A 27,452-nucleotide genomic window follows, 5' to 3' on the forward strand; every position below is an offset into this window, starting at 1 on the left:
TGGGACTGAAGGATGATAAATCCCCAGGGTTTGATGGTCTGCATCCCATGGTACTTAAGGAAGTGGCTCTAGAAATTGTGGATGCATTGGTGATAATTTTCCAATGTTCTATAGATTCAGGATCAGTTCCTGTGGATTGGAGGGTAGCTAATGTTATCCCACTATTTAAGAAAGGCAGGAGAGAGAAAACAGGGAATTATAGACGAGTTAGCCTGACATCGGAGGTGGGGAAGATGCTGAAGTCAATTATAAGAGATGAAATAGCGGCACATTTGGATAGCAGTAACAGGACCGGTCCGAGTCAGCATGGATTTACGAAGGGAAAATCATGCTTGACTAATCTTCTGGAATTTTTTGAAGATCTAACTAGGCAAATTGACAAGGGAGAGCCAGTGGATGTAGTGTACCTGGACTTTCACAAAGCATTTGATAAGGTCCCACATGTGGGCAAAATTAGGGCACATGGTATTGGGGGTAGAGTGCTGACGGACAGAAAATTAGTTGGTAGACAGGAAACAAAGAGTAGAGATTAACGGGTGCCTTTCAGAATGGCAGGCAGTGACTAGTGGGGTACCGCAAGGCTCGGTGCTGGGACTGCAGCTATTTACAAATACATCAATGATTTAGATGAAGGGATTCAAAGTAACATTCGCAAATTCGCAGATGACACAAAGCTGGGTGGCAGTGTGAACTGTGAGGAGGATGCTATGAGAATGCAGGGTGACTTGGACAGGAGTGGGCAGATGCATGGCAGATGCAGTTTAATGTGGATAAATGTGAGGTTATCCACTTTGGTAGCAAAAACAGGATGGCAAATTACTATCTAAATGGTGTCAAGTTGGGAAAAGGGAAAGTAAAACGGGATCTGGAGATCCTTGTTCATCAGTCAATGAAAGTAAGCATGCAGGTACAGCACGCAGTGAAGAAAGCGAATGGCATGTTTGCCTTTAAAACAAGAGGAGTTGAGTATAGGAGCAAAGTGGAAACACTTTTTATCACAGAGTCGTGAGTCTGTGGAATTCTCTGCCTCAGATGGCGGAGGAGGCCGGTTCTCTGGATACTTTCAAGAGAGAGCTAGATAGCGCTTAAAGATAGCAGAGTCAGGGGATATGGGAAGAAAGCAGGAACAGGGTACTGATTGGGGATGATCAGCCATGATCACATTGAATGGCGGTGCTGGCTCGAAGGGCCGAATGGCCTACTCCTGCACCTATTGTCTATTGTCTATTGTAAACATCATTTGGTGATGGATAGCCACAAAATCACTGATGCACCTTAGCTTGAATGTTTAGGATGAGAATATATAAAATAAAAATAATTCAAGGATATACACAAAGCTTCCATGAAGAAGTGCAACAATCCCACTGACTCCAATAAACCTCTGGCCCATGACGGCTCAATTGAGCTGATATTGAAAAGCTCAAGATCATGCATCAGGAGCACTGTGTAAGCAGTGGAAGGAACGCATTACTTCTCAAGCTGCCCATCGGCCACCATCTGCCTCTGATGTGGAAGAGTTTACCTCATTAACTACCTCAAAAGCAGAGTGGAACAAAATCACACAATTGATAATGTTACCAAATTAAGTTTGTACACAGTGGTCATTCTTCTATTCCTTGATGGTTGTTTAATATTTAGAGTACCGTGCACAACAGGATTAGACCTATGAAGCTGGAGTTCTTCTTGGAGCAAAGGAAGTTGAGATTAGATGGAGATGCACATCTTCATGACTGATTTGGACAAGACAAATAGAAGGATAGTTAATATATATGGAATGAGCTGCTGGAGGAGGTGGTTGAGGCAGGTACTATCACAACATTTTAAAAACATTTGGACAGGTATATGGATAGGATAGGTTTAGAGGAATATGGGCAAAATGCAGGCAGATGGGGCGAGTGTAGGTGGGGCATGTTGGTCAGCATGGGCAATGACTCTTTGACTCCAAATGACTGTTTTAATCAGAAGATGGTTGTAAAATAGTAAGATTAAACGAGAACTTACCAGTTTGAAGTTTGATCTGTATTTTATGAGGAGGAACGTTGAGGAAATACGTGAAGAACCCGCTTCCAACGCATGCGTGTCATTCTTCAAAGCAGCGGTGTGAGGTCACAGAAACTATAATGACCTAACATAGTAAGATTATCAAAGAGATACCAGTTTTGATATGATCATAGGAGGGTGGGAGCGGAGGGCACGTATTCCCTCAACGTTCCTCCTCATAAAATACAGATCAAACTTCAAACTGGTAAGTTCTCGTTTAATCTTACTATTTTACTTCGGAGTCACGTGAGTGACTACGTGAAGATTTCAAAGCTCTGTGACCTCATGCCGTGGAACGAGTCCATGCTTCACAACTGCCTTGGGTATCGGGAGAGAGTATCATTAGCAATTTTAGACACACTTATACAAAGACTTGTGTGATATAACGAGAAAATACATTTATTAATTGAAATCATAGCCCTGTAACCCTTCGGGCAAATTATAATATTGAACGTAAAATGCTTTCCGAAAATGATGATGGCTCCAAAAACTGGTTTATTATAAAACCTTTGGAAAGTCCTTTCGGATGACCATCCTGCTATTCTGAGGATTTGGTCCGTGGGTACCTCAGGATTTTTGCTGTGGATTTTGCTGCAGCCCTGGTGGAATGAGATTTAAAACCATTAGTGTTTATTCCTGCCATCTTTAGGACACATTTGAGCCACCTTGAGATAGTTTGGGTCGTGACCCTTTTGTGCGGTTTCTTGTAAGAAATTAACAGAGCCATTTCCTGACCTCGAATGCTCTTAGTATATTCCATGTATAATTGGATATGTCTTGCTATACACAGACGTTCGTCATATGGATATGCCATAAATTCAATCACTTGACCCGATGAACCTGGTCTGTTTGTTTTATTAACTCATGTATGACAAACACCAGTTTCTCTCGTGAGATGATCAAGGAGTCCAGGCTCAGTTTGCTTAATGACTGGACTCGTTGTGCAGTAACTAACGCCATGAGCATAACCATCTTCATGGTCAGTTTCTGCAGTGATAATGCTGTTTATGGGCGACCAGCTCCTCAGCATGTTTAAAACGACACCCACATCCCAGATTTTGGAGTACCTGGTTTTAGGGGGATTTGCATTGAATATGCCCCTCATAAGTTTTGTTACCAGGGGGTGCGTTCCCACCGTGTGCCGCTCCGTTCCTTGTGATAGGTAATTGGAGAGTGCACTTCTGGCACTATTGATGGCACTGTAGCCCAATCGTTTATCATAATGGAGGTTTGTTAAGAATTCCAATACGGCCGGAATGTTCTTGGCCCTTTGGTCTAGGTTGTTGTCAAAGCAGTATATATGCCCCATTTCTTGATGTGTCCAAGGTACTGCTTCCGTGTTGACAGTCTTTGTGCGGATGTGATGAGATTCATCGTCCTGTCTGACAGCCCCATGCCGTGTAGCGGGTCTTTCAGACTCTACAAATCAACAAATCCATAGTCTTATGGCATGGGTGACTGCCCCCCTCCAGTTACTGGATGAATTAATAAATTCGGGCTATGTCCAATAATGGAACATGGTTCTAACACCATCCCCTGTATGACCGAATACCACGGTTGAGTAGGCCAATCGGGTACTATGAGAATCCCAGATGCCGAATATTGTTGAATTTTCCTTTGTACCCGATTGATGATGCAGAATGGGGGAAAAGCATAAAAAACGCCATTTCCCCCAATGCAGTGAGAAAGCATCTGTAGCTTCTGCCCCAGGGTCTGGTTCCCAGGACACATACCTTGGTAATTGGTGATTCAACCTGGACGCAAAAATATCAATATCTGGTCTACCATATTTTGCTGTAATTTCAGCAAATACATTTTTATTTAACATCCATTCCGTGTTTTCATTAAATTTGCGTGACCTGGTGTCTGCCACTTAATTTAGCTTACCTGGTAGGTATGTTGCCGATATCCAAATGTTTCTTTGGATACACCATTTTGTAATACCATAGACGAGTTGTCAATAATTATGGGGTTGGAGCAATACCTAATGCTATGTTCCCACCACTGTAGTTCAATTATAGCTTCCGTAGGCAGCTCCATAGGTCTATCAAAATGACCTTTGTTAAATTTGAGTGCTCTAATTTTTGCTCTTTGCAAATTTTGATAATGTAATGGCCCAAAATGTGTGGCCGGGAATGTAGCCACAATCTTCCCAATTATCCGGCCTACCCGTCTAATGGAGGGTCTGTTGGTGTTAAGAAGCTCGCTGCAATCCTCCTGTAGGGCTGCGGCTTTATTTATTGGTAAAGTTACTAACATATTGACCGTGTTAATGGTGAATCCTAGATAATCCATATTCGTTTCTGGTATCAATTTACACTTAACTACCGTCTGTGTTCCCCTCTGATGGGTACTGTATAGTATGCATCTTTTAAGTCAATGCTTGTCATATAGAAACCAGCTGATACTAATTCTTTAGCAGTGATAAAGGTATCCATCTTAAAATGAACATATTGAACAAATGTGTTTAGGGTTGAAAGGTCAATGATAATCCTGCAACCCCCATCTTTTTTATTTTTAATAAATATGTTTGATACAAATTTTAATTGTTCATGAGTAGTATGCTCAATCACACCTTTTGTATACAATCGTTGTAGCTCCATGTGGGCTTTAGATTGTTCGGTTTTTGTAAGGACGAAATGCCTTTCTGGTGTATGTTGTACTGGGGGGTTATTGGGATGAGTAAATTCTATCAGATAACCCTGAATACTGCTTAGAACATACGAGTCTGTAGTGATTTTACACCATTCGTCACTGTAGTATTGCAACCTCCCTCCCACTGTCGTGGGTCCCTTTTTTACAAAAGAACCACACCCACCTACCTCCATGGTTACTGGTGGTTGTATTATTTTCTTTGTTTTTTGAAAAAAGGGGGTTTTGTTTTTATTCGTGTTCGTGGTTGTACTGGAGGTTTTAGGCTTCCGCATCTTCCAGGGTGGCCGTCCCTGGCCATACCCTAAAAGAAGGCTGCTGCGGGTTATATTGGGTTCTGGCACTGCCACTGATATAAGCCACACTTTTCGGTCTTCCATGTGGCTGGTACCGTGATCCAAAATAAGCCTTTGCTCTGGTTTTGATGAGCCCCAGTGTCTTGGCTTCCCCAAACAAAAGGGTTGGGGTTTTAACGGCTCTTTGTTTGCAAATTGTTGCATATTTAGGATTCAGTGCTGGCTGAATAGCCGCCCTCCGCATGCTATTCAGCTCATATTGTACATTACAGAACAGGGCTAGTGCGTCTTGGTGGCCTTTAGTTTGCTCTGTTTTGTCCAGGGTGCGGATGTAAGCTGTGATCCCTGCCGTAAGCCCTTTTAAGGCTTTCTGGATTTTGAGATCATGGTTCCTGATGTCCTTCCCCATATGCTTCCAAATGCATTGGTTGACACTGGGGATTTGTAATGCATCACAGTTACCAGGTGGCAGATGTCTGGCCAGTGTCTCTGTGAATATTTGTTGTTGGAGTTGATGGCCAGACATGTAGTTAATACTGGCTGCCATCCTGGAATCCAAGTCTGCCCCTGTTTGACTTGGTTTGAAGTAATCAGCCACCATGTCCAGCAGTGTATGTTTTTCTGCAGATTCAGGATCATGGGAAGCTGTGTGATCAGGGTCTGGCCCATCAGGGTCCTGCCCACTCTCCTCCGAAGAGGTCGAGATTTCAGGGGTCCCTCACGGGGTACCCATATGGGGCTTGTCTGCCCACTGTGGCTAGTCTCCACATTCATGGGACTGCCACTGTGAAGGAGCTCCTCCAGCAGCTCCTTTAGACGGTGAGCTGCACTTGCTATTTTTGGCTGCTCCCATTCTTGCAGCCTTTCAGCAGTGTGCTGCTCTTCTATGTATCCCAGCTGTTCCCGTCCCCGGTACTCACGGGTGCTGGTTTGCGGGCTTTCCTCGTCCCGCCGCTGGCCACACCGGTCCTGACTGTCGGTCCACGTCTGTTCCCGGTCAGCTGTTGCTCCTGGCTGCTCGTATGCAGCCACTCATAGCGGGTTTGTTCCGTCTGCCGCACCCGTTCAGCCCTGGTCCGATATTGATACGGGCTGGTCGCCCGCTGCTGCTCCAAGTCGGGCTCTGCTAGATGGTGCGTTTTTGTTTGAACTTTGCCTCCCGGCCGGTGAGTAAGTTTCGTCGGTGCCAGAATGATTTCTGGCACAGCTGATTCCTCTACCGAGGCCTCTAGAGCCGACGGCTGCTGTCTCTGCCGTTCATCCACGTTTACAACGCGTTTCTCGGGCAGCTTTTTTGCAGACCGCTTCCTTTTCACTCTGTCCATTTTTCTGTGAATAAAAATGCAGAGTCTTTACCTGCCTTTTGCTGGTCCTTTTTTCCTTCTCCCGTTACTGGGGGATGTCCTCCACCCTTCTGTTGACTCGTGCAATGCGCTGTAGCGATATGACACGCATGCGTTGGAAGCGGGTTCTTCACGTAGTCACTCACGTGACTCCGAAGTAAAATTGAAATTCACTGCCCAGTCAGGTTAATGGAAATCTTCATTGTTGAATAGGTATTGATGCGCCATCTGTTGTATTTGCGTATGGCATGATTGCACGCAGATATGGTATGATTTGATTGGATAGCATGCTAAACAAAGTTTTTCACAGTATCTTGGTACATGTAACAATAATAAAGCAATAGCAACAATTCAATGATTCTATGGGCGGATTGGACTTGATTTCAGAATGTTTTCAACTGCTTCACTAACTTTCCTTCATCTCCTTTGACTCCTCCCACTTCCTCCAAGTCTAAGGCACTTGCATGAGCATTCGCATGGACCCCAGCTCTGCTTGCCTCTTTGTAGGGTACGTTGAACAATCCCATTTTCAGGCGTACACTGGCCCTATCCCCGAACTCTATCTCTGTTTCATTGATGGAAGGCAGTGGTGCTACCTCCTGCACCCATACAGAACTCATGGAGTTCATCCTCTTCACCGCCAATTACCATCCTGTACTCAAATTTACTTGGACCTCATCTATTTTATCCGTTGTTCAAGATGTGGACACTTATACATCAGCGAGACCAAATGTACATTGGGTGATCGTTTCGCTGAACACCTTTGCTCAGTCTGCCTGAACCTACCTGATCTCCTGGTTGCTAAACGCTTTAATTCTCCTTCCCATTCCCACACAGACCTTTCTGTCCCAGGTCTCCTCCATTGTCAAAGTGAGGCTAAATGCATATTGGAGGAACAGCATCTCATATTTTGCTTGGGTAGTTCACAGCCCAGTGGTATGAATATTGATTTTTTTAACTTCTGGTAACCCTGATATTCGCTCTCTCTCTCTCTCTCCCTCCCCCACCCAAGTTGCACTAAGCTTCTCATTTTCACCCAACAGCTAACAATGGCCTGTTTCCTTTATCATCTTTACTTTTTGCATATCTTTCATTCATTGTTCTTTATCATCGTCTATATCTCTCGTTTCCCTTATCCCTAACTAGTCTGAAGAAGGGTCTCGACCCGAAACGTCACCCATTCCTTCTCTCCAGAGATGCTGCCTGTCCCACTACTCCAGTTTTTTGTGTCTATTACTGACTTTAAAGTTGTCAACAGTTCACAGACACAGAGGATTCTGCTCGTTCAAGTTAAGTCTTGCAATTCTGACTTCAGAAGTAAAGCAGATTGGATCTAAGTTTCTTGTAATCCAAACAAAAAAAGTCCCAAAGTTTCCTTTTCGTACATACAGTTAAAAGAGGCATGTATTAACCTGTACAGGTGTTACTGGACTATTGAGATATCACAGCACATTGCATTTTTTGGTACTGAAAAGGTAAAGCTGTTCCCATCTGTTTACCTTGGCAGCTAAATTTATTTTAATATTTTAAGTTTAAAAAATTGAGCAAAAAGCTGAAAAAGATTTATGAATTCAAATTTATATAATCAGAGAGATTGATAAATGCAAGTGTATCATTGTTCAATCCTATATCGTCTTTATATCATCTCGATTTATATTTTATACAGTACATTAGATGGAGGGGGGAGGGGGCAGAGAGCAGAGAGAGGGAGGAGGGGGGTGATGGGGAGGGAAAGTGGGATGCCTCCCAGCTAACTGTGGTCCCCTGTTGCAGGTTCGAAGAAGACTGAGCCACTGGGACAAACCTGAGGCCACTGTGTGGCCAGGCTGGACTGCTGGGAAAGATGCCCTGGACAGTCAGTGCCTCCAACTGAGGCTAAGACTGAGTGGCAGGGGCAAGGGCAAGCCTGAGACGCCAGACCTCTTCCTGCCCACAGACAACGATGGGTTGTGTCCACACAAACACATAGAGGTGAAGAGTGGCTGCCAGGATAATCCAGAGACCACCAGTATCGCCTCTTCAAGCCCAAAGCTGAGCTGCCAGGAAGAAACCTGTACCATCAGTATCTCCTCTTGAAGCAAGAGTGAACTGCAGGAATGTGTGAGATTGCTCCTCCTTTGAAGACCAGAACTGAGTTGCTGGGACAAGCCCAAGATCGCCAGCATCACCTCCATGCGATCCTGGACTTTCTTATCACAGTAAAAAGAATAAATCACGAGAGCTCACTATAGGGGCGGCACGGTGGCACAGTGGTAGAGTTGCTGCCTTTACAGGGACCTGGGTTCGATCCTGACTATGGGTCCTTGCTCTTACCCGAGTCCTTTGTTCTATCAGCACGATGCAGTGACCGGTTCGTTAGCTCCACAGCCCCGTCGGGAACCAGCGCACTGAGTCACGTCTCCGTGAAGATCAGCGCACAGCAGTCTTTCAGGGATTGCTGGGTGTTGATCCAGAGCCTTACCTCATCCAGCTTGTTGGTGAGTGAGCGGACATTTGCGAGAAAGACGCTTGGTAGGGATGGTCGTTGTGGAGCCCTCCTTAGCCTGGCCTGCACCCCCGCTCGCCTCCCATGTTTCTGTTTTCTCTCCCGGCGCTTGCTCCGTCTCCTACCCTCCAGAGTGGTGATCCAGGGGGCTGTTCAGCCTTGCTCCATCGGGATTTTGCTGAGGGTACTTTCGTATTCACAATCCAGTTTCTCGCAGCCACGTCCGATGTTGAGCAGTTCCGTTCGGCTCCATGTGCGACCCGTCGGGATTTCGGTGTGGGTACTGGATTTTCCTGTACTGGTGGTGAGTTCTTTTCTGGGGTTTTTAAGTACCTGGTTTTCACAACCGCGTTCGATACTGGGCTGCTCCGAATTGAATCGGTCTTGGAGAGCGCAAAGCCGCTGCGTGTGGACGCGCCGCCATGTTTTTTTTTACTTAAACGAAAAAGCACCTCGGCCCACAGCCTATCATTTTATTTCTTTATCAGATTCCACACCTGCATTATTTGTCCTCTCCACTTCACCTCCAACTAGAGTTGCCAACTTTCTCACTCCCAAATAAGGGACAAAAGGTCAAAATACGGGACAAATTCCCGACGGCAATTCTTTGACTGACTCGGCCGTGGCTGGGTGAATGATGAGTTGGCCCGGGTGCTGGACTGCACGCAAAGCCCAGCCGGTGGGCCAGCTGAGGAGTTTTGGTTGCACGATGCCACATGCAAAGTCCAGCACCCTATCCAACATGAACCGATGATCAGCCATGAGAAGGAGGGGTGGTGGTGTCGGCGGTAAATGAAAGTCCGAAGGTCGGACAGCTGGCCAGGCTGCTGACCGATGGGGCCACGTGCGAGACACTGCTGCTGCACTCCATGGGGTGGACTACTTCGGGACGGGTGAGGCGGGACTAGACGTGGCGCTCCGACACGATAGTCCCCTCGACCGAGTAGTAGAGGTCAAATACGGGACAAGGGCGGTCCTTTATGGGACAAACCAATTTAGCCCAAAAATTGGGATGTTTCGGTGTATACGGGACAGTTATCAACCCTACCTCCAACGTTGGTTACTGACTTTATCCTCTCTCCCCACCTGACTCATCTGCCAATTAACTGCTCCTCACCTGAATCCACCTATCACTTGCTGGTTCTTGCCCACCCCTCTCTCTACCATTTTTCTCTCCTCCATCAGTTTGAAGAAGGTCCATATTGCAAAATGGCATTGTCCATTTCATTCCACAGATGCCGACTGACCCACTGAGTTCCACTAGCAGTTTGTTGTTTGCTCAAGATTGCAGCATTTGCAGTTTCTTGTGTCTCGCAGCATTCTGTTGATGACCATGGGGGACCAGAGAGCAAAGGAGACTGTCCCCAAACAATCCTGTTACACCGACGTCCCATTTCTCACCTGACTGCTCCTGATGGAAACACGCTTATGAATGTAAGGAAATGGGAAGACGAATGCAGAATATGTGGAGAGGGCACATCAGCACACCGTGATGGGAACATTAAAGTGTAATGTGATAGATAGACTCAAAATGCTGGAGTAACTAAGGCAGCAACTCTGGAGAGAAGGAATGGGTGATGTTTCGGATCGAGACCCTAAAGTTTAATGTAATTACTTTTTGTAATGAAAGCTGATTCTGAGTATGAGATGTTTTGTGGGATAGATCAGAATAGAATGTTGTTGAAAGATCTAAGTTATGGTAAAGACACCAAGTTCCACAAACTTAAAACCCTGGCAAACTGAGCCAAGAGAGAGAGAGAGAGAGAGATTTCCTTGAAATGTCAGAAGGCAGTCACTCCAGTCTGGATGGGTGTAAACATTATATCAGCTGGGTCTTTCAATGGTGGGGCAAGGTAGCAACAAGATATACCAGGAGGGGGTGTCATTGTGGTGAGATTCCAACACCCATTCAAATATAGAATGACCCAACCCCTCCGGTTGACCATCAATGGGTCATGGTCACTTTAATTAAGTTTCTGGCCAGTGGTAACTTCCAGGACGTTCATGGGAATTCAACTCTTTGGGTCTTTGCCAAAGTTTCTACCCGTATCACCTAGATGGACGAAGATAGATGCGTACGGGCAAATTCCCCTTCAAGTTACATATCCTAGCATTGGAATGTGTTGTCATTCCTTTATTGTCATGGATCCAAATCATTAAACTTCCTATGCAACAACAGTGTGAGAACACCTTGCTAGGTGAACGGCAATTAGTGATAGGCAAAAAGTGCCGATGATTAAACGGAAGTTCACAGTACTCTCTCCCTGGCAGTTGGCCAGGTTATCATAACTAACAAACGTTTGCACAAGAAATCAACAATGCTCATCAGTTCGGGTAATCTGGCTTGTCTATGCAAGCCATGTCTTGGCTTTTGGAGGAGTTTCAATGAATACGGTTTTGTCAAATGAATACGTAATTACAAAGTCCTGCCTCTGAATTTGTTGACACGGTAGATCCATCTGGAAACAAGTACTACTTAAGAAGTTGTTCAGATTCACTTCCTGACAATATCAGATTCAAGGAAGATTGCCTTGTCAAAGAAAATGTCAAGAGCAGATATGCCAGAATGTAATGCATACATTTATTATGCACTAACAGGCAAATTGCTTTTATTTACAATTCACTCATTTGTGCAAATGGGAAGACATCCATCATTATACGGGAGATATGTATATAATGACCAATCTCTGATGCTTGTCCCCGCTAAGGTGGGATGGTTTGTCATGGAGCTGCCATCATTTCTCATACCAGTTCTATTACTTTACCTATCTGGCAGTTTGGACAGCACAGGAAAGAAATTGCTTTTGTTTCTGTTCTGCGGCCACTACTTTCACAGGTAAGTCCAATTGAAACCTATGTTTGGATTCAGAATTAGTGTTTATAGATGACAAAGATGTCTTGCAAAAAGTTTTTTTTGTTTCCATTGTGGTGAGTGGTCTTTTAAATTACAGAATGCAACTCTAATATCTATGTGCATGGCTAAAAGTGATCATGGTTGAGGTAGAACCCATGCTTGTTGTAGCAGTATTCCAAGTCTGGGGTATGATTACATTGCAATCACTTCACTCAATGTGTGGCAATCTTTAGAATGCAGGACCCCAAATTACCTTTGATTTGTATTCAGTTGTCACATCCATAGGCTCGCCTTCATCTATTCCTAACAGAACTTCAGTAGAGACGAGAAACATGATTTCCCTTTCATATGACTACACAATCCTACTTTTCATTTAGATTCCAGTATTACTTTTGTGAGGTGAATTGCTTAGTAGATTCTGTTTTCTCTCTCCCTTCTTTCTTAAATTGTGAGCTCAACATTTACTTTCCTTCACAATGCAGAAACCATTCCAGAATCTATATAATCTTCAAAGACAAGCATCCACTATATCTGCAGTCACTTCTTTTAAAACTCTGAAATGGAAGTCGAGGATTCTTGAGAATGTTTGCTATCAATCTCATCAACTTTTCTCGTACTTTTCTTTCTAATGGTGTTAATTTTCTTCTGTAATATTTCTAGTAAGTATTTGCACCAATTTCTAAGAAGATAGGCACAATATAATTAATCTATCTACCATTTTAATGTTCCCAATTATAATATCTCTGTCTTCAGTGACCTAAATTTGCATGCAATTCTTTTTGAAACTCGCAGACAATCCAACACTTTGAATCAACACGGATTATGACTTTCTATCAAGGGTTAAATAGGCAGAGCAGTTTAAGACACAATCATACAAACTTCAACGAGACTTTTAGACTAAGAGTTTAATACAAATGAATGCTGAGATGTTATTCATTAGACAAGTATATAGACTCAAACTTCCCCACATCAATCATATCTGAACAACCCCCAAGTTCTCTCGTTTCCTAATCTCAAGTTTCAAGTTTACATTTATTGTCACATGTACAGTGAAATTTGAGTTACCATACAGCCATACGAATAAAAAAGAACACAACACACGATAGAATTTAACATAAACATCCCCACACTGCGGAATCAACGTTTCCCACTCTGAGGGAAGGCAATAATCTGTGACAAAATTCAAATGACAAAATATCTGTCCTATAATCCTGGGCACTGTTCTGGATTTAAAACACTCACCCAGTTGTACCCTCCATTTTAGAACTTTCTTTTTTATCATTTGTGTCTGGGGTTTGTATTAAATTTCTTCATTATGGCTTTGATAATCTATCAAATGTGTTTGAGTTCCACCAGCTGCAGGAGCAAATCTCTGATCCTCTATTAGCACAATCGGTGGGAACTTGCCTGCCTGTTCCTAAATTATAACCAATTTAATCCTCTCGTTTCCATCAAGGCTAAGTCTCCTGACAGGTCTGTAACAAGCTTTGTCGAGGACTGTTAACCATTGGAAGTGATAGTCTTCTGGCATCTAATTGCAATCTAACTGTCCTCTTGGTATTTCATTTAAAGCTGGCCACAATCCTTTAGCAAAGTTTCTGTGTCATCCTCCTTTCCCTGAATGAAAAGTGTCATGACATTGTACCTACAATTATCATAATGTGTTCTTTAGTATTGATCCAAGCAAGTTTGGGCCAAGCACACTCATTAACTTAGAGTAATTCTTCTAGAACTGCCCATCTAAATTAAAAAGCTATCATCTCTTTTTCTCACTCTCACCCAAGCATGGAATTGGTGTCATTGTTTGAAAATGCAGAAAATTACCTACGAAAACCCTTGATCTCTGGTGATGTCCCTTATTTGTGAGAGAATGTGTGATTAATGTACACATCTCGGACCCGCAGACCCTCTGCATAAGAGCACCACAAGACTGCATACTTTCCCCTCTCCTTTACTCTCTCTACACCAACAATTGCACCTCCACAGACTCCTCTGTCAAGCTTCTCAAGTTTGTGGACGATACAAACCTGATTGGACTGATCCAGGATGGGGAGAAATCTGCCTACAGACAGGAAGTGACACAGCTGGTGTCCTGGTGTCATTGCAACAACCTGGAGCTCAATGCTCTTAAGATGGTGGAATTGATTGTAGACTTTAGGATAGCTCCTCCTCCCCTGCCCCCACTCACCATCAACAACAACACAGTAACATCTGTTGAGTCATTTAAGTTTCTTGGAACAATTATCTCCAAGGACCTTAAATGGAAGGCCACCATCGACTCCACAGTCAAAAAGGCCCAACAGAGGATGTACTTCCTACGGCAGCTGAGAAAACGCAATCTGCCACAGGCAATGATGGTCCAGTTTTATATTGCCATCATAGAGTCTGTCCTCACCTTCTCCATCATGCTCTGGTTTGGCTCAGCCACCAAGCATGACATCTGGAGGCTGCAGTGCATTGTTTGATCAGCCGAGAAGGTTGTTGGCTGCAACCTTCCCCCAATTAACGAACTGTACACTGCAAGGGCCAGGAAGAGAGCGGGTAAGATCATCTCTGACCCCTCTCACCTTGGCCACAAACCCTTTGAAGCATTTCCCTCTGGAAGGCGACTCCAGACTGTCAAAGCCTCCACAACCAAACATAAAAATGCTTTTTTCCACAAGCAGCAACTCTACTCAACAGCCAAAAGTTTGTAGCCTCCTTTTGCTCTGGTATTTTATTTCATTCTTCACATGTTTAAATTATAATGTTTTATTTGTAATTGTCTACTGTATATCGTGTTGTTACTTGTGAGCAAAGCACCAAGGCAAATTCCTTGTGCATATTTGGGTAATAAAATGTATTCAATTCAATTCGAGCTTTCAAGCATTTTGATAGCAGCAACATTGCTAACGTATGGATTCACTAATGTGTGTGAATGTTTGAAGATCCCTGACAATAGGCTTTGAACAGCTTCTCACTGTGAACACAACAATCATCAATCTTTTCCTTCGTAACTGTTTAAATGAAGGACAATTACTCACTATGTTAGTGTTGAGGTTGTCATTTTAATAACCGACTGTTCCGTGGCAGTACCGAAAGATTAAAAGGAGGATTAATCCGAAAGAACCAATAAAGGGGGTTTCCACACTTGTTTCTTTTTATTTTCTTTGTTTAAAGTTTCTCAAAAAGATTTTTTAATGCTTTTATAAATTCTGCTTTAAAGGACATTTATTTATGGAAATAGAATCAAAGGAAACCCAATGCCTTTCAAAATTGTTATCTCCGCGTTTATATTTTGTGCTTTTAATGGCTACCTTCAGGGATACAGCCTGATTTACTGCACTCACTATGATGACGACTGGACCTCTGAAATCAGATTCATTTCAGGTAAACTTACATTTGCATTTAATGACAAATAAATTCGGAGCAGTAGGTGGCCATCTTGCTCTTTAACCTACTCGATCAACTTCTACCTCAGCACCATTCACTTGCTCCATCCCTATAAAACGAACTTGGTTTTGAACGTAATCAATGATTGACCCTTCCAAAGATTTATGAAAAGAAAGTTCTCCACATCTCAATCCAAAATGAGCGAGCCCCCTTATTTTGAGACTGTGCCCGCCAATCAGTCATATTTGGGACTTCTTTTTTAATACATGCAAGGTGAATGAGTGATACTGGGAAGTGATCATAAGGTCAATTCTATGCCATCTCAGGAGGCAGCTACCATTTATATTATGTGGGTCTGGGGTCACAGATAGTCCAAACTGAATACAGGCAGCAGATGTGCAGCTTTTAGAGATATCAATGAAGAAAAGGAATATAATGTTCTAGTGGTTGTGTTATCAAATATTTTTGCTTCCAGATTTTCATTTCATTAACTGAATTCAAACTTCCCAATTCCGCAGCATCTCTGGAAAACATGGATAAGTAATGTTTCAGGTTGGGATCCTTCTTCAGACACAGTTTAGTCTATAGACTCCATTACAGACTTTTATCCCATTGCAATTGTAATGTTACATTCATTTGCTTTCCTGGGTCAATGAGGAGATTTTGAAACTATTGATCAACTTTTTCCTGGTTGATGTTTATGCTGATATTTGTTTTAAAATGATGTTGCATGCTACCGTTCTCTGCTTTATTTGCTGTATTCTCTAACAGGTAAAGAAGAGCACGTGTAGAATGGAATTGTCAGATTATTGAGGGTCGTCTGAGTATGAATGATCAAACCGATGAATTATCCTTTATTAAGGGAACAAAAAATAACTAAATTTAGATGTTGATAAATTACCTTTGCTTTATTATTTAAATCAGATTATAAATATGCATTTCTGTTTCATTTTTTTGACTATGATAAATAATTATTTTTAATCTGTTATATTTCAGGTGTTCTGCTATTTTTGATGGGACTAACAATCAACATTCACAGTGACTACATATTATTGTGCCTAAGAAAATCCAATGAAAATATTTATTTTATTCCTCAAGGTAACATCTTCCAGAATTATGCAATAACAATCTTTAGAAGCAAATAATTATATTCCTCCAAAATGGCATTATTTGTCATAGAGTGGAAACAGGCCCTTCGGCCCAACTCGCCCACACCGGCCAACAATGTCCCAGCTACACTAGTCCCACTTGCCTGCGCTTGGTCCATATCCCTCCAAACCTGTCCTGTCCATGTACCTGTCTAACTGTTTCTTAGAAGATAGGATAGTCCGAGCCTCAACTACCTCCTCTGGCAGCTTGTTCCATACACCCACCACTTGTGTGAAAAAGTTACCCCTCAGATTCCTATTAAATCTTTTCCCCTTCACCTTGAACCTATGTCCTCTAGTCCTCGATTACCCTACTCTGGGCAAAAGACTATGCATCTACCCAATCTATTCCTCTAATGATTTTGTATACCTCTTTAAAACCTCCCCTCATCCTCCTGCGCTCCATGGAATAGAGACCCAGCCTACTCAAACGCCCCCTGTAACTCACACCCTCTAGTCCTGGCAACATCCTCGTAAATCTTTTCTGAACCCATTCAAGCATGACAATATATTTCCTATAACATGATGCCCAGAACTAAACACAATTTTCTAAATGTGGTCTCACTGACGTCTTATACAACTGCAACATAACCTCCCAACTTCTATACTCAATACTCTGATTTATGAAGGCCAAAATGGCAAAAACCTTTTTGACTACCATATCTAACTGCGACTCGATCTTCAAGGAACCATGCACCTGTACTACAAGATCCCTCTGCTCTACAACACTACCCAGAGGTTTGCAATTTACTGTGTACGTCGACATCCCAAAATTCAACACCTCACACTTCTGTGTATCAACATTCCATCAACCATTCCTCCTCCCACATGACCAATCGATCCAGATCCTGCTGCAATCGTTCACAACCATCTTCACTATCTGCAAAACTACTCACTTTTGTATCCCACAAACTTGCTAATCTTGCCCAAGATGTTCTCATCCAAATCATTGAAGTAGATGACAAACAGTAACGGGCCCAGCACCGAACTCTGAAGCACACCACTAGTCACAGGCATCTAGTCTGAGAAGCAACCTTCCACCATTACCCTCTGCTTCCTTCCATAGAGCAAATTTGCTATCCATTCAGCTATCGCTCCTTGGATCCCATGCGATCTAACCTTCCAGAGCAGCCTACCATGCGGAACCTTGTCGAACACCTTACTGAAGTCCATGTATACAACATCTACAGCTCTGCCCTCATCAACCTTTTTGGTCACATTTGTATTAAATGTTTGTGACATACATTGACCAAAGTTTTGATACTTAAATGATCACATCTGAAATTGGGGAATGGTGATTTTTTTTTTTTTTAATAGTAAAAAAACAAACACCTACAACCTATTCCAATCTTACTCCTTACTAGCATCAGCTGATCAGGCATTGCATTGAATTCTAAACTCAGCCTCCTTTTTCTTACCAAACTGGCTTAAAACATGTACATCCTCCTGAGTTCTTTGTTCATTCATGTTTCCAGGCACTCGTGTTCCTCAGGCTCATAGAAACATAGAAATTAGGTGCAGGAGTAGGCCATTCGGCCCTTCGAGCCTGCACCGCCATTCAATATGATCATGGCTGATCATCCAACTCAGTATCCCGTACCTGCCTTCTCTCCATACCCTCTGATCCCCTTAGCCACAAGGGCCACATCTAACTCCCTCTTAAATTTAGCCAATGAACTGGCCTCGACTACCCTCTGTGGCAGAGAGTTCCAGAGATTCACCACTCTCTGTGTGAAAAAAAGTTCTTCTCATCTCAGTTTTAAAGGATTTCCCCCTTATCCTTAAGCTGTGACCCCTTGTCCTGGACTTCCCCAACATCGGGAGCAATCTACCTGCATCTAGCCTGTCCAACCCCTTAAGAATTTTATAAGTTTCTATAAGATCCCCTCTCAATCTCCTAAATTCTAGAGAGTATAAACCAAGTCTATCCAGTCTTTCTTCATAAGACAGTCCTGACATCCCAGGAATCAGCCTGGTGAACCTTCTCTGCACTCCCTCTATGGCAATAATGTCCTTCCTCAGATTTGGAGACCAAAACTGTACGCAATACTCCAGGTGTGGTCTCACCAAGACCCTGTACAACTGCAGTAGAACGTCCCTGCTCCTATACTCAAATCCTCTTGCTATGAAAGCCAACATACCATTCGCTTTCTTCACTGCCTGCTGCACCTGCATGCCCACTTTCAATGACTGGTGCACCATGACACCCAGGTCTCGCTGCATCTCCCCTTTTCCTAGTCGGCCACCATTTAGATAATAGTCTGCTTTCCTGTTTTTGCCACCAAAATGGATAACCTCACATTTATCCACATTATACTGCATCTGCCAAACATTTGCCCACTCACCCAGCCTATCCAAGTCACCTTGCAGTCTCCTAGCATCCTCCTCACAGCTAACACTGCCCCCCAGCTTAGTGTCATCCGCAAACTTGGAGATATTGCCTTCAATTCCCTCATCCAGATCATTAATATATATTGTAAATAGCTGGGGTCCCAGCACTGAGCCTTGCGGTACCCCACTAGTCACTGCCTGCCATTGTGAAAAGGACCCGTTTACTCATACTCTTTGCTTCCTGTTTGCCAGCCAGTTCTCTATCCACATCAATACTGAACCCCCAATGCCGTGTGCTTTAAGTTTGTATACTAATCTCTTATGTGGGACCTTGTCGAAAGCCTTCTGGAAGTCCAGATACACCACATCCATTGGTTCTCCCCTATCCACGCTACTAGTTACATCCTCGAAAAATTCTATAAGATTCGTCAGACATGATTTACCTTTTGTAAATCCATGCTGACTTTGTCCAATGATTTCACCACTTTCCAAATGTGCTGCTATCCCATCTTTAATAACTGACTCTAGCAGTTTCCCCACTACCGATGTTAGACGAACTGGTCTGTAATTCCCCGTTTTCTCTCTCCCTCCCTTCTTAAAAAGTGGGGTTACGTTTGCTACCTGCCAATCCTCAGGAACTACTCCAGAATCTAAAGAGTTTTGAAAGATTATTACTAATGCATCCACTATTTCTGGAGCTACTTCCTTAAGTACTCTGGGATGCAGCCTATCTAGCCCTGGGGATTTATCGGCCTTTAATCCATTCAATTTACCCAACACCACTTCCCGGCTAACCTGGATTTCACTCAATTCCTCCAACTCCTTTGACCCGCGGTCCCCTGCTATTTCCGGCAGATTATTTATGTCTTCCTTAGTGAAGACGGAACCAAAGTAGTTATTCAATTGCTCCGCCATATCCTTGTTCCCCATGATCAACTCACCTGTTTCTGACTGCAAGGGACCTACATTTGTTTTAACTAATCACTTTCTTTTCACATATCTATAAAAACTTTTGCAGTCAGTTTTTATGTTCCCTGCCAGTTTTCTTTCATAATCTATTTTTCCTTTCCTAATTAAGCCCTTTGTCCTCCTCTGCTGGTTTCTGAATTTCTCCCAGTATGCTGCTTTTTCTGGCTAATTTGTACGCTTCATCCTTCGCTTTGATACTATCCCTGATTTCCCTTGTTATCCACGGATGTACTACCTTCCCTGATTTATTCTTTTGCCAAACTGGGATGAACAATTTTTGTAGTTCATCCATGCAGTCTTTAAATGTCTTCCATTGCATATCCACCGTCAACCCTTTTAGAATTAATTGCCAGTCAATCTTGGCCAATTCACGTCTCATACCCTCAAAGTTACCTTTCTTTAAGTTCAGAACCATTGTTTCTGAATTAACAATGTCACTCTCCATCCTAATGAAGAACTCAACCATATTATGGTCACTCTTGCCCAAGGGGGCACGTACAACAAGACTGCTAACTAACCCTTCCTCATTACTCAATACCCAGTCTAAAATAGACTGCTCTCTCGTTGGTTCCTCTACATGTTGATTTAGATAACTATCCCGCATACATTCCAAGAAATCCTCTTCCTCAGCACCCCTGCCAATTTGATTCACCCAATCTATATGTAGATTGAAGTCACCCATTATAACGGTTTTGCCTTTGTCGCACGCATTTCTAATTTCCTGTTTGATACCATCTCCAACTTCACTACTACTGTTAGGTGGCCTGTACACAACACCCACCAGCTTTTTCTGCCCCTTAGTGTTTCGCAGCTCTACCCATACCGATTCCACATCCTCCAAACTAATGTCCTTCCTTTCCATTGCGTTAATCTCTTCTCTAATCAGCAACGCTACCCCACCTCCTTTTCCTTTCTCTCTATCCCTCCTGAATATTGAATATCCCTGGATGTTCAGCTCCCAGCCTTGGTCACCCTGGAGCCATGTCTCCGTGATCCCAACTATATCATAGTCATTAATAGCTATCTGCACATTCAAATCATCCACCTTATTACGAATGCTCCTTGCATTGAGACACAAAGCCTTCAGGCTTGTTTTTACAACACTCTTACCCCTTATACAATTATGTTGAAAAGTGGCCCTTTTTGATTTTTGCCCTGGTTTTGTCTGCCTGCCACTTTTACTTTTCACCTTGCTACCTATTGCTTCTACCCTCATTTTACACCCCTCTGTCTCTACGCTCACACATTTAAGAAACCCTTTCCCTTTAACTCCATCCTCCACTATCCCATTCGACACCCCACCCCCCTTATTCAGTTTAAAACCACCCGTGTAGCAGTGGCAAACCTGCCTGCCAGAATGCTGGTCCCACACCTGTTAAGATGCAATCCGTCCCTTTTGTACAGTTCCCCCTCACCCCAAAACAGATCCCAGTGATCTAAGAATCTAAATCCCTGCCCCATGCACCAGTTCCTCAGCCACACGTTCAGGTCCCGTATCTCCCTGTTCCTGCTCTCGCCAGCACGAGGAACTGGAAGCAAACCGGAGATAACAACCCTGGAGGTCCTGCTTTTCAGCATTTTTCCGAGCTCTCTAAAGTCACGCTGCATAATATTCATCCCCTTCTTTCCGACATCGTTTGTGCCGACATGCACTACCACTTCCCGATGTTCACCTTCGCCCTTGAGGATTTTCTGCACTCTGCCCATGACATCCTGGATCCTAGCACCAGGAAGGCAGCACACCATCCTCGCATCCCGTCTGTTGCCGCAGAAACCCCTGTCCGTACCTCTCACAATGGAGTCTCCCACTACAATGGCGTTGCCTGCCTTAGGCCTTTTTGGTTTTGGCTCAACAGCCCTATTCACATCACAAGCCAGTCCGCCGCCCAGTGTAAACACCTCTTCTGTCCCGACAGCTTCTAAGTGGGTGAACCTGTTCACAAGAGGTACAACACCCGGGGAAGTTGGCATTCCATGCTTCCCTCCCGTTCTCACTGTCTCCCACCTTCTCTCTTCCAGTACCTTAGGTACCTTAGGTGTAACAATCGTACTGTAGGACTTGTCGAGGAACGACTCCGTTTCTCGGTCGAACCGCAGGTCATCCACTTGCTTCTCAAGTTCCCCAACACGGCCCTTCAGGAGCTCTACCTGGATGCACTTCTCGCATTTGTAGCAGCCAGAGGCACCAGCGGTGTCCTTGACCTCCCACATACTGCAAGCATCGCACTGAATCAGTTTGCCTGACATCTCCTTCTTCAACCTCTCAAGCGTATTGCGTGGTCTTCTCAGCCGAAGACTCTCGAGCCAAAGACTCACAAGGCCGCTCACTCACAAGGCCGCTCACTCACAAGGCCGCTTGCTTAAATTGACTGATAAATTGCCTGATTTACCAATTTACAAACCAAATTCCTCAGTTTTCAACTGTTTTCCCAGCACTGACTCACTTCTCCCACTTGGGCTAGAGCCAATCAGTCGTATCTCTTGCTAAACTCCTGCTGCTGTTGCTCCCAAATCTACAGCAGTTCTGAGTAAAGTCTGCCTGTCCTTGGCCTCTACTTTAACTGTTTTCACTTCTCTCCTCCCACTTGGACTAGAGCCAATCAGTCGTATCTCTTGCTATTCTCCTGCTGCTGTTGCTCCCAAAACTACAGCAGTTCTGAGTAAAGTCTGCCTGTCCTTGGCCTCTACTTTAACTGTTTTCACTTCTCTCCTCCCACTTGGACTAGAGCCAATCAGTCGTATCTCTTGCTAAACTTTTGCTGCTGTTGCTCCCAAAAGCTACAGCAGTTCTGCATTAACAACCTTGTGTCTGCCAAATACCTGCTTATCTCTTGACAATCATTTTTAGTCTGAAGATCAAACTCCCTTTTTATGGTTTCTTTGTTTATTCGTACCTTGTCATTAGTCTGACCTTTGTACTTGATTTTGCTGTCTCCTACTACATAATTTGCTGCTGTACCTAATTAGTCACAAGTTCGGGATAATATTCATTCCTGGCCCAGTTGAATAATAAAATTCACCTATAATTCAATATAAGGTGTATTCCCCTGAGTTTATCTGACTTCCTGAACCAAAGGTCCCTTCAATAAAATACAACACTTGAAGCAGATTGCCAGAAATCTGAAATAACAAATTGCATACAGATACACTTCTACAACACCCAGTGTGTTCTCGCAACTAGGAGTCTTAAGTGGACGGCTGCTCTTGGAGAATCAAAGAATAGTACCATCACCCTAAGGCGGAATTTCATGACAGATATTTTAAGGAATGAATCCAGACATAAATCGTTATTTTCCTTGAGGGTTGCTGACTACGCTGTGATGCTAATTCAAAGTGGATCAGTTGTTACCTCCTGATGAGATGCAAGGCAGAGATTAAGGTACTAATGAAACATGTAAAGTGGAATTGGACAAAGTTAAAACAAGTTGAACTATTTTTTCCATTAAAAAATCATAAAGTAATGAAGCAAATTGGAAAAGAGATGATTAATGCAGAACAATAAGTACGTGGAAAGATAAAGAAAAGAGCATCAAATAAAGCAGGAGGTGGACGCAAAAATAAGGAAGCTGGTGAATTGAAAAGAGGAAGGAGGCAAATCTATTAATTCCCTGGGTGGATTTGGAGGGAAGGAAAACCATTTGCACAGATGTCTCTGCTCTCATCCACCTGAAATGCTCAAGTTCAAGAAATTGGCAGAAAGCTGTTGCCAGCCAAATTATTACTACTTGAGTTGAATTCTCACTTGATTCCTATCAACATTTGTGGCACCAAAATTGGAGGGGGACAACAATCTACAGACCTTAAGCTGTAGCGTCAGAGCAAGAGTTAGCTGCCTTGAGGGCAACCGAGGAGTCAGCTGTTCAGTAGATGAAAATCAAAACCATTGCAGATGCTGGAAATCTACAATAAAAACAGAAACTGATGGAAGTACTCAGTAGGTCAGGCTTCATCTGTGAGAAGTTATTGCCTGTCCTGCTGAGCAAGAAATTTCAGCACCAGCTGAACTTGTCATAGATTGCCTTGCATCTCACCAGTTTGCTTACATTAAAGCAAAGTGCTTAAATAAAACCTGGGTTGGTTTACCACGTTAAAGACACTATTTACATTTGTATTGAACACATAACTTAGAATGACCTGCCAATTCCCCTCTATTTTGCAGGTGGGTTTTTTGAATACGTCTCAGGAGCTAATTATTTTGGTGAAATAGTGGAGTGGTTCGGCTATGCTCTTGCAACATGTACTTTTCCAGCCTTCTTGTTTGCCATTTTCACTGCAATTAATCTGGGGTTTCGTGCACACCAACATCACAGGTAATTCAGAACATATATCAGCTGAAAATCAAATGATGTAAATCCAAAGTACAGGAGACAATGTTGGAAACGCTGATTCGGTCGAACACTGTGTGTCAGATGTTTGTGAGACCATATTTGAAGTATTGTGTGCAGTTCTGGTGGCCCAGATATAGGTAGGATGTCATTAAACTGGAAAGGCTGCAGAAAAGATTCACAAGTATGATGCCAGGGCTAGAGAGCTTGAGATGTATGGTGAGATTGGATATGTTAAGGCTTTCACTGTCTTAGAGAGGTTTATAAAATCATGAGGGGCATAGATAAGGTGAATGATCACAATCCTTTTCCCAAGGTAGAGGAGTCTAAAACTAGAGGGCATAGATTTAAGATGAGAGTGGAAAGAGTTAAAGACCTATGGGGCAATTTCTTTATCACTAAGGGTTGTAGGTATGTGGAACTGCCAGAAGAATATAATAGAATAGAATAGAATAGAATAGAATGTCTTTTATTGTCATTCAAATAGCTTGGATTGAACAAAATTGCATTTTCTACAGTCTTAACAATTACAAAAAAACTCAAGACCCACACTTAACACACTTTATACAATCATCCATCACAGTGAATCTCCAACACCTTCTCACTGTGATGGAAGGCAAAAGTCTTATCTCTTCCCTCATTCTTCTCCCGCGGTCCAGCAGTCCAACTGCAACTTTGAGGCGAACTGGGGCTCCCGATGTTAAAGCCCCCGGAGGCCAATGGTAAGTCCCGTGGCCGTTAGGCCGGGCCAGGGATGTTAGGCCCCGCTCCGAGTCCTTTAAACCCCGCGATTCCAGCGGGGGAATTTGACGTTGCGGAAGCTCCGAAAAGTGGTCTCCCACCAGGGACCTGTGAGCTCCCAATGTTACGGTCCACCGGACCTGCGGCCGGAGCCTCCGAAGTTCCGAAGTCGGGTCGCAGCCGCGCTCCACCACAGCTCCTCCCGCTCCAAAGTCGGCCAGCTCCGTAATGGCAGATCCTCGGACTCCGCGACTGGAGCCCTCAGGTTGGTTCCGGCCAGAGGCCGCCGCCGGCTCCACGATGTTAGGCCCAACGACATCGGGGACCTGACAAGGAAAAAGTCGTGTCCCTGAACAGGGAAGAGATTAAACGGTTCCCATCCCCCACATATACACAGCTAAAAAATAATACAAACTAGAGTCAAAACATACATTTAACGAGACAAAACATTTTTAAAAAGACTGACGGACTGCAGTCGAGCTGCTGCCGTTAGGTGCCACCATACATGTGGTAGAGGCAGGTACTATTAGCTATCTATCCAAATCTATCTTCTATCTATCTATATACTATTAAAACTCTGTGGCTGGCTGGCTGGCTGTGTGTGTGTGTGTGTGTGTGTGTGTGTGTTTCTGCCTGACTTGTGGGTGCCAGCCTTATATTCATTGCTACGCCAACACCAGACCCAGAAACGCCGAGTTTTTTCCATTTCGGTAGAGATTTCACTTTTCATTCCAAGTATCCACCCCTCATTAAATTTTGTTGTGTTTATGTGCACATTTTTTTATAAATTTCTTCTCCACCCCCCCCCCCCCCCCGCCCCCTCCCCCCCACTCACTCATTTTGTCACCTCCTGCTGGCCAGCGACCATAACGGCTGCTGGCGCCCGCCTCTCGCCTCAAAGACGCCATTTAAAAACAGCCGCACTGCTGAGTGCTGGAATCTTATGTTCGGGAATGGCTTGAGTTGGAGGACCACGTCTCCCGTGGGGGCTACGGGTAGGGAACGGCTGCGTTGGGGGAGCAGACCCAACGGGTCTGCACTTGGTCTAGTATATAATATTAAAACTCTGTGGCTGGCTGGCTGTGTGTGTGTGTGTGTGTGTGTGTGTTTCTGCCTGACTTGTGGGTGCCAGCCTTTGATTCGTTGCTACGCCAACACCAGACCCAGAAACGCCGATATTTTTTCCATTTCGGTAGAGATTTCACTTTTCATTCCAAGTATCCACTCCTCATTAAATTTCATCGTGTTTATGTATACATTTTTAATAAAATCCTTCTCCCCCCCACTCACTAATTTTGTCACCTCCTGCTGGCCAGTGACCATAACAGCTGCTTGCGCCCGCCTCTCGCATCAAAGACGCCATTTAAAAACAGCCGCACTGCTGAGTGCTGGAATCTTATGTTCGGGAACGGCTTGAGTTGGAGGACCACGTCTCCCGTGGGGGCTACGGGTAGGGAACGGCTGCGTTGGGGGAGCAGACCCAACGGGTCACTTGGTCTAGTTAGATTTGTCAATCTATCACAAGATTCCGACTTGATTCCACCCATATGATTAACATACGCTACTGCCGTAGTGTTGTCAATCTGAACCTGAACATGCAAGTTATTCATAGTAGAGCAATAAGCTTTAAGCCCATAAAATGTTCGCAAAAGCTCTAAATAATTTATCCCTCGTGCTTGCAGCAAAGGTTCCTCCTCCATATTCCATCTGCCTCCGCAGCTCAGTAGCATATTCTGTTTTTAATTTTGAAATACCACTGTTCTGGAAATCTAAAATTTGCTGGAAATGAGCAAATCAGGCAGCAACAATGGAAGTGATTTTTCACATTTCAGAAGTCATGCTGAAAAGGTATAGACCTAAAACATTAATTCTTGCTCTCCACACTGTTGCTGCATGACCCATCAGCCTTGTGGGAATCAAGCAGCATAGTGGGAATAAATATATTTTTATTTTTTCAAGGAATGTGTGCTTTGCAAGCTGATCTAGGTTTTAATTGTCCATCCCCAATTGCCCTTGAGAAGGTGGTGGTGAGATGCCTTCTTGAATCACTGTTGTCCTTGAGGTGTAGGTATGTCTATAATACTTTTGAGAACAAATTCCAGCATTTTGACCCAGTGACCATGAAGGAACAGTGATATATATATATATCAGTGATCAGTCTGAAGGGTCTCAACCCGAAACGTCACCCATTCCTTCTCTCCAGAGATGCTGCCTGTCCCGCTGAGTTACTCCAGCTTTTTGTGTTTATGTTCAATATATTTTGAAGTCAGGAGGGTGTGCATCTTGGAGGGCCATTTCCAAATGATGGTGTTCCTGAGCTTTTGCTGCTCTTGCCTTCGAGCTGATAGAAGTTGTGCGTTTGGAAGGTGCTGTCTAATGAGTGTTGGTGAGTAGCTGCAGTGCATTGTACAGAGGGTCCAAACTGCTGCTACAGTGTGTCAGTGGTGGAGTGAGTGAATGATTGTGGATGGGGTCTGTAGCAAGTGGGCCGGTATGTCCTTTATTAATTGTGCTTTTTGAATGTTGGTGAAGCTATACTCCTCAAGGCAAGTGGAAACTATTTCATCACACTGCTGACTTGATCTTTGCAGATGGTAGACATGCTTGGGGAGAGGAGGTGAGTTACTCGCCATATGATTCCTAGCCTCTGGCCTTTTCTTGTAGTCACATAATTCAACTCAGCATGAGAGAAACAGGGACAACGCAAATTGCTGATTTCACATCCTATACAATTCTAATCTCCATGACTCATTCGCTCTATTAATGGCAATGAAATTTGCAGTAGTGGAAGATTATTTCACGAGCAGACAAAATGTGTGGGAAGGAACTGCAAATGCTTGTTTAAACTGAAGATAGCCACAAACAGGTGGAGTAACTCAGCGGGTCAGGCAGCATT

The 27,452-nt window shown here is 43.7% G+C and overlaps 1 protein-coding gene across 1 annotated transcript in view; it reads left to right on the plus strand.

The window, feature by feature from the left end:
- Nucleotides 1-11,501: 11,501 nt before the first annotated feature.
- The window catches only part of LOC116976194 (3-oxo-5-alpha-steroid 4-dehydrogenase 2-like), a 28,861-nt gene continuing 12,910 nt past the window's right edge, over nt 11,502-27,452 (plus strand). The window contains exons 1-4 of the mRNA XM_033025861.1: nt 11,502-11,652; nt 14,876-15,039; nt 16,039-16,140; nt 23,650-23,800. Coding sequence (XP_032881752.1) covers nt 11,507-11,652; nt 14,876-15,039; nt 16,039-16,140; nt 23,650-23,800 — 563 coding nt within the window. The 5' untranslated portion in view covers nt 11,502-11,506. The remainder of the gene's footprint in view (nt 11,653-14,875; nt 15,040-16,038; nt 16,141-23,649; nt 23,801-27,452) is intronic.

Source organism: Amblyraja radiata, chromosome 8 (assembly GCF_010909765.2).
Source record: "Amblyraja radiata isolate CabotCenter1 chromosome 8, sAmbRad1.1.pri, whole genome shotgun sequence".
NCBI lineage: Eukaryota > Metazoa > Chordata > Chondrichthyes > Rajiformes > Rajidae > Amblyraja > Amblyraja radiata.